This window comes from Myotis lucifugus, unplaced genomic scaffold (assembly GCF_000147115.1).
Source record: "Myotis lucifugus unplaced genomic scaffold, Myoluc2.0 scaffold_51, whole genome shotgun sequence".
Taxonomy (NCBI): Eukaryota; Metazoa; Chordata; class Mammalia; order Chiroptera; family Vespertilionidae; genus Myotis; species Myotis lucifugus.
The window spans coordinates 4514753-4522613 of record NW_005871099.1 but is presented as its reverse complement, the minus strand read 5'-3'; the positions used below and the strand labels follow the sequence as shown (position 1 = coordinate 4522613).

Sequence of the window (7861 nt, the reverse complement as noted above, 5' to 3'; positions counted from 1 at the left end):
ATGGTGATCCTAGGAATCATCTGTGAGAGGCTTTTCTACCTCCTGGATGGGCTTCTGGAGGCCCTGGGAGCAGAACGTGGCACTGTGCACTGGGGTGGGATGCCAGCACCCGTGTGTCTTCTTGTGAGACCTGCAGTGGAAGTGTGAGGTGTGCGGGAGAGTGTCCAGGTGCGTATGTGAGACTGGGACTGGGAGAGTGTCCATGCCCTTTCCGAGGACCCCTTTGGGGAGCTCCCTGAGGAACTCACGAACCCTCTGTTGGTCCCAGGGCCCGCGGTGGGCCCAGAAGAAATGCCCAGTGAGGCTCTGGTTCCCCAGCTGGGGGGACCATGTGGGATGCGTGAGGGACATCAGGTTTAGCGAGTGGAGGCCACATTCCAGCCTGGGTATCCTCGGAGCTGGTAACCAGGATGCAACCAGGATTCCCCTGGAACACCTGCTGCTGCCCCTCCCAACCAGACGGAAGCTGGGATTATTCCATCCGGCTGCCTTGCCACCGGCCTGGCTTTCCGATCAAGATCACGGTCGCAGGCAAGGCGGCTCCTGGGTTCCGGGGGCTCTCATTCCCTGGCCAGGGCTTCCTGGTTCTGGACCTCAGGAACCCTAGGAGACTCAGAAGGAAACCAGAGTGGATCCAAGCAGCCATACATAATCACCCCCAGTAAGAAGTGGGACCACAGAGGGGAGGGCACAGGTCATTCCTCTGCCCCCACAGCATCCAACCTCCCTGGAAATGGCTCCGGTTCTGCCTGCTTCCTGACCCTCACTTCCATAGTTCCTGGTGAGAGAGGGGCTGGAGGAGGCAGGAAAGGGAACAGGAGACAATCATGCAGTCAGAATGTTAGGGCTGGAAAACCATACCCATCATTTGGTCCTGTAAACATTTTGTGGGGCCGTGACCCCACCCCCCCACCCCCGCCGGGAATCTAATAAAAGGTATGGAACTGTCCTCAGAAAAATGTGCCCACACACAATTTCATACCATTCATGCAGCCCCTGAGTCCCACCTGAGCATCCCTGGGAGGCTCCTGGAGTTTTTACTGGTAAGGAAATCAAGGCCTAGAGAGGGAGGGTGGCTTGCCCAGAGTTCATGTTAATTTGTGGTAGGGCCTCAGAGTGTGGAAATATCAGAGGCTCAGAGTGTTTTACTGTGGCCTGGGACACATGCATCCCCCTCCCCCCAATTACTTACACACACACACACACACACACACACACACACACACACCCTAGACAGGGGCAGGAAGGGACGGTTTCCAGGGAGAGGGGATTGTGAGATGTGCAGGCAGGTCCAATCCAGTTCCAAGCAGCTGGTGCCTGGGGGCATGGAGATGAGATAAAGCCTCCCAGCTCACAGCGCGCTGAAGCTGGCTGTACACACTGAGGCTGGGCTGCAGTAGACTGCCCTGTGGTGGGGGAGGCCAGTTCTGGCCCCTCTGCTCACCTGCTGCACACTGTCTCCCATAAGCCCAAGCCTCGAAGTCCCCCCAAAGTTGACCTGTGGAGGCACCACGCTGCTCCCTGCCCCCCTCTTTAGGATGGCATGGGCACTTACTAACGGGTAAGCAGCCCACCCCAGGCACCCTCCCACTAAGGTCCTTTTCCTCCTGCCCCATGACTGGGACCCTTTGGAGCAACCAGACCTCCTCCCAACCTCAGCCTCCTCCTCAGTTCACTAACTTCCCTGGGAGTTGGCTCTTTCAGGAATGGGCTTCTTGGTGACAAGGGACAAGTGGCAGCTGCTTCTCTCTTTCCCCATCCTTGGGGCAGGCGATGGTGAGCACATGGAGACCATTCTGGTGGAGGAGGAAGTGACCCCACGTCAGGAGGACCCTGGTGCCTTGCACCAGCCTCTATCATCACCGGCGCCTGGGCTGGCGGCTGGACCTGTCCGGGAGTGGACGTGCAGGGCTCTGTCCCATCTACAAGTGAGTGAGGGTCGGAGTCTGGGCTGGCTGCCCCGCAGGAGAGAGCAAAGGGGCCACATCCGGAAACTGGGGGAGGACTGGTGGTGATCTGGAGAAGCAGGCATTTGGGAAGTAGGTCTGGGTGGGCTCTCAAAGGGCAGAGCATGAGGGATGGGGGTAGTGGGTGAGTGGACACCACTAAGAGCAGCCCATGGAGATGCTTGATGCCTCCTGCCTGTGTCTACCCTCCGGGCGGCTCCCCAGGCATCTCATGGGGGAGATGAAGACCAAGAAAGGGGAAATCACTTGATAAAGTTCACTCAGAGAGTAAGGTGACTAAGATTGAATGACCATCCAGGCCAATTCCCAGGGAGGGGGGATGGGCTGGGACACTCACATCTCCTCCCTTCTGCCTGCTCCATGGAGCCAGGCCCCGGGAAACACGACCTGTTGCATGGAACAGGACAGTGAGGGCCTGCTGCCCAGGCTGGGGAGGCACCCACCGCACCCTGGGTAAGTGCCTGAGGTTAGCCCGGATCTGTAGTGTCATGGAGGTGGCAGGCTGCTTGGGGAGTGAAGCTGGGTCCAGACTGACTGGGTCCACCCCGTTCTCTCCCTGTATCCACCACAGCCCTTGCAGAAGCCAGCCCCAAGGGCGACTGCGTTGCCACACGGAGTGCCAGCCTTGGGCAGGCTCAGCTCATGCATCTGCAGGAAGCCTGGGGGAATGCTGTGCCCAGCCTTGGGGACCCAGCTGGTGGGATGAACGCTCCCAGGCCTGCCTCAGCTGCTCCAGCCTACGGCTTCCAGGTGGGTCCCAAGCCTGTCAACAGCACAGTCCCAGCTGTCACCCGCTCCCTAGGCACTCCCACGTGGAGTTCTTGAGCTCTGGGCCTTTCCACAGGGCCCAAGTCCACTCCCCTGTCCTCTCAGATGAGTCACCTCCCATCCCCTGCCCACCAGAGTGACCGTGACTGTCCACCTGCTTCCTCCACCCTCCGCCCCCACATTTAGAGGCTCACGGTGGTGCCTCTCCCCCAGGCAGCACCCAGTCTCCAGCCCTGCTGCAGCCCCTGGCAGGGGCCGTGGCCCAACTCTGGAGCCGGAGCCAGCGTTCCTCGGCCACCTGTGCCACCTGGTCGGGCTTCCACTACCGCACCTTTGACAAGCGCCACTACCACTTCCTGGGCCACTGCACTTACCTGCTGGCAGGTGCTGCTGACTCCACTTGGGCTGTCCACATCAGGCCCAGGGGCCATTGTCCCCAGCCTGGGCACTGTCAGCAGGTGAGGGAGGGAGATGGGGATGGAGACAGGGAGGGAGCTGGGTGTGGGAGGAGGAGAGACACTGACCATCTCACCCATGACCGGTCTCCTCCCAGGTCCGGGTGATGATGGGACCAGAGGAAGTGCTGATTCAGGGTGGAAATGTTTCTGTGAATGGGCAGCTGGTGCCTGATGGGGAGTCTCAGCTGCTCTCCGGTGAGGGACAGTCTGCCCACACCCAGGGTGGGGCTCAGAAGGGGCAGCTGGGGACTGAGCTTGCTGCTGCCTCCCCGACCCCCACCGCTGTTGGGAGGCATTTGGAAATGAGGGAGCCAGGTGTTATGGACCTAGTCCCCGCCCCCACACCTGCAACCAACCCCCACCAGCTCCCTCACAAGGTGACCTGGGGCGAGTCTTTCTACTTAACCACTTAACCTCTCTGAGCCTCAGTTTCCCCCACCTGCCTCCCAGTGTGGTGAGGAAGGCTTTGGTGCTAGGAGATGGGACACACACACACACACACACACACACACACACACAAAACCTCACTCCCATCTCACTCCATGGACCACAACCAGGACGAAAATTCTGGTAAGAAACTGTCCCATCTACTAGCACCAAAGCCAGCATTCGTGAACTTCTCAAGGAGGGCTGTGATGGGAAACCAGTGGGGCTTCTTTAAAGAATATTAAGTGCAGAACTCTCCAGAATGGTGAGAATCCCTCATTTCCCCTTCCCTGGGCAGTCTGAGCCCTAGTGCGATGGTGGGAGGGGTGGGCAGTGTGACCCCCACTTTCCCTGCCCAGGGCTGAGCTTGCAGTGCTGTCAGGGGCCTGGGGGTCGTTGTGCGGCTGGATAGGTCCAGTTCGATCTCCGTTTCTGTGGACCACGAGCTCCGGGACAGACTCAAGGCCTCTGTGGGCTCTACAATGGTCGGCGTGAAGGTAAGTGGGTGTGGTATTGTGGCTGGTGTAGGAGGCAAGGGAAGACCTGAGGCCTCAGACAGCACCTCCGCTTTCTCCCTCCCCCAGATGACTTCTTGGAGCCAGGAGGGGGGCTGGCGCATTAGCTGCCACCTTTGGGAATTCCTGGAAGCTGCCTGACTCAGAGGTGAGATGCAGCCCTCAGGGAGCCTGGGCTCCCTTGCTCCCCACCTGCCCACCCACGCCTAGCTTCTCTGACACCTTCAAGCCTCTGTTCTGTCTCCTGCAAGAGACAGTTCCTGGGCCTCTCCCAGATCCTCAGGGAAGAAAAGGCAGGCTCGGGGTCCCACAGGAGCTCAGTGTAAGGTGCTGTCCACAGCCCTGGCTCCCTACACCCAGGGGACACACTCACTGACCTGGCTACCAACCAGTTTTGGTTAATCAGCTAGTCATCAAACCTCCTGCCTGTGGGTTGACAGTGATGCCAGCTCCCCTGCCCCGACCCCTGGCTTGCCACTTTGCTGCCCCTCCCCGTCATAACGGGGATGGTGTCTGGGTTGCGTGTCATGACGGTGGAGTTTTGAAGCAGCTGTGAAAGCAGTGGCTATTTTCCTGGTGTCCTTGTGAATGTGCCTCATCCCTGCCCCCTGTCCTGACTCCGATTGTCCCCAGGCTGGGTGTCTGGATGCGGTGGAGGCAGCACAGGGCGGCGAGGAGCCTCTGAGGGGCACCGAGGTGGGCACGGAGGCTGGCCAGTTGCGGGCCAAAACCCAAGATGTATGCCACCAACTGCTGGATGGTCCATTCAGAGAATGCCATGTCCAGGTATAGGTGGGGGTGGAGATAGCGCCTGGCATCAGAGGGGCTGAAAAGAGGGGGTGCTGGGGAGGTGCCAAATGGGGAATCTGGTCCTGCCATTGGTCAAGCCCTCCTACTCTCTGTCCTGGGTTTTACCTCTGGGGAATGAGATTGCTCGTATGTATGAGCTGTGAGGTCCTCTACAGCCCTCATCTGTTTGGCTCTAAACAGGGGTGGGCGAGATAGCAGCAAGAGGAGGGGGCGGCTGGTTGGCTAAGGGGCTGTCCTTTCTCGGAAGGTTCCCTCTGCTGAGTACCATGAGGCCTGCCTCTTTGCCTACTGTGCTGGGGCCCCAGCAGGCAGTGGGAGAGAGGGCCGCAGGGAGGCTGTGTGTGCCACCTTGGCCAACTATGCCCAGGACTGTGCCAAGCGTCACATCCACGTGCTCTGGAGGAAGCCCGGCTTCTGTGGTAGGGTTCCTGCCTGTGCCTCCAGGCCTCCCCGCCCTGCAGGATTGGGAACTGAGGGAGGGCCGTCGTGTGACCCCTACTTCTGAGTGCTCTGGCGCCTGCTGAGCCCCCAGCGAGGCCTCCAGGCTCCTCAGCCCAGTGGTGCCTGGCGGGAGGAGGGGGGCTCCTGGGCCTCACAGCCACTCCTGTGCCTGCAGAGCGCCTGTGCCCCGGAGACCAACTGTACTCCGACTGCGCCTCGGCCTGCCCGCCCAGCTGCCCCACGGTGGGCGAGGGCGGGGAGGGGTCTTGCGGAGAATGCTTGAGCGGCTGCGAGTGCCCGCCCGGCCTCTTCTGGGACGGCGCCCTCTGTGCCTGCCTCCCAATGTCCCTTCTATTACCGACGCCAGCGCTACGCCCCCGGCGACACCGTGCGCCAGCTGTGCAACCCGTGCTGGGTCCGCAGGTGTTGCTGGCCCTTTCGCTGGGCTTGGAGACCGCCCCATCCACTCTGGTCCCTCCCATGTGCTATCTCCTCAACCTGCTTTTCCGTCTGGGGACCTCTCACAAGTTGCCTGTGGCCTGTGCCCTCTCAGGGCATAAGTGGTGGCCCTGCTTGAAGACCTAGCTGGTGACCTCCACCAGCTGACTCTAAGCCTAATGGGAGGAGGAGGTGCCAGGGGCGGGAGACACCTGGTGTTGGGGACCGGAGTCGTCTCCACGCTCTATGCATAACCCTCCCTGGGCTGATCCAGAGGGCGCTCTCTCACCCCTTGTGCTCACAGCGTGTGCCAGGCCGCTGGCTCTCCGCGCGGGCTCCGTGCCCTTCCGAGTGCGCGGTGGGCGGGGACGGGCACTACCACACCTTTGATGGGCGGAGCTTCTCCTCCATCCAGGTGCAGGCGAGGTGGGGGCGTTGGGGGGGAACTAACTGCGGGCAGGGGAGGGGAGTAGGCGAATCTTACTAGAGCAGGCCCCTTCGTAGGGCTGCTGTGAGGGAGAAATGACCATGCAAGGGTGGGGCTGTGGCCGTGTAGGGCCCGCTAAATCATTTGGTCTGGCCCTGCCAAGGCATTAGAGGTGAGTTAATTAAATGTTTGAACAAATATTGCAGGCTAATTTAAAAGAAATACTTTTAGGAAGGGGAGAGATAGAAACATCAATGATGAGAGAGAATCATTGATCGGCTGCCTCCTGCACGCCCCCTACTGGGGATCGAGTTTGCAATCCGGGCATATGCCCTTGACCAGAATCGAACCCCGGACCCTTCAGTCGCAGGCTGGCGCTCTATCCACTGGGCAAAACCGGCTAGGGCAGCAGGCTAATTTTTAAGATGATAATTTTGTATGGCTCCAGAATGATGTAAATACCCAAATGGCCCTGGGCAGAAAAAGGTTCCCCACCCCTGCAAGAAACCACTAAATAAGTGAACAAAATGCACACAGTTGTCCAGGGAAAAGCTGAGGGGGAACCGATTTTGGAGGGAGGATGGCTGCAGCAGACACCATGTAGTCTCCCCTTTGGGTTCTCACCTCCTCTTTAGGTTCCTGTGAAAGTACTGCTGTCATCACCACCACATCCAGAGGCACAAAGCAAAATCCATGCTTGCAGTCCTTTCTCACAAATTGGACAGGGTGGGTTTGTCATAAGCTACTTCGTGCAAAATAGTCCCAGGGCCAATAAGGGACCTTCTTGGTCCCCTAGTAAAATTGAGTGACGTCTCAGGTTCAGTTCTTACACACACAAGCACAAACAGGTGTGCACAGATGACATATGCTCCTGCATATGCATATAGATTGATTTAACATGTGCATACACATAGACACACACAGACATGAGCATACATACCCAGGGGGAGTAAAGAAGGGAGCCAATGCACATGTGAGTCTGGCTGGCTGGAAAGTGGTCAGCGCACATTAGTGGGATCTACCTCCAGGTGTGAACTGGAGGTGGTCTGCAGAACACCTGTTCTCAGGTGTGCCCCTCCCCCCATTCCTCACCGTCTGCCCCAGGACTTGGCCAAGGGGTAGCTGTTGATCGTGCTGGAGCATGGAGCCTGCGACTCTGGGGGCTGCCTCCACGCCATCTCTGTCTCCCAGGGGGATGCCCACATCCAGCTCAGGGACTCAGGTAGCCTTGGCTCACAGGGCACCTACCTACTAGGCCTTCCCTCCCGACAGCCCTCAGAACTGTGGCTCATGCCCTAGCAGCCTCCTGTTACTGCTCCTCTCCCTGCAGACTCTGGCTCATTCCAGCACTTTCTGTCCACACTGCCCTGTGGTTTCTGAATCGCAAACCTCCCCTCAGATTTCCCAAACCAAACTTGTTGCTTCCATTTCCCCTAAGCCCCCCATCTCCGAAGCAGACACACAGTCCTTTGGGAAACTTCCAAGGCATCTTCTGCTCCATCCTTGGGGGTGGGGGTTGCAAGTTCTGAGAAGTTGGACACCAGGCCAGATAGGTCCCTCCCAGTTCGGATGCTGAGCCCACAGTCCCTCCATCTCCCTTCCCTGCATCTG

At 59.1% G+C, this 7861-nt stretch overlaps 1 protein-coding gene across 1 annotated transcript in view; it reads left to right on the top strand.

Moving 5' to 3' along the window:
* The window catches only part of SSPO (SCO-spondin), a 21787-nt gene continuing 13926 nt past the window's right edge, over positions 1–7861 (top strand). Inside the window, 21 exon segments of the mRNA XM_023753811.1 lie at positions 1–143; positions 1469–1561; positions 1771–1776; positions 1778–1832; positions 1834–1928; positions 2338–2420; positions 2539–2577; positions 2580–2717; positions 2949–3193; positions 3289–3388; positions 3644–3647; positions 3993–4066; positions 4069–4116; positions 4204–4233; positions 4236–4282; positions 4768–4920; positions 5192–5363; positions 5561–5714; positions 5716–5800; positions 6128–6227; positions 7311–7472. Coding sequence (XP_023609579.1) covers positions 1–143; positions 1469–1561; positions 1771–1776; positions 1778–1832; positions 1834–1928; positions 2338–2420; positions 2539–2577; positions 2580–2717; positions 2949–3193; positions 3289–3388; positions 3644–3647; positions 3993–4066; positions 4069–4116; positions 4204–4233; positions 4236–4282; positions 4768–4920; positions 5192–5363; positions 5561–5714; positions 5716–5800; positions 6128–6227; positions 7311–7472 — 2026 coding nt within the window.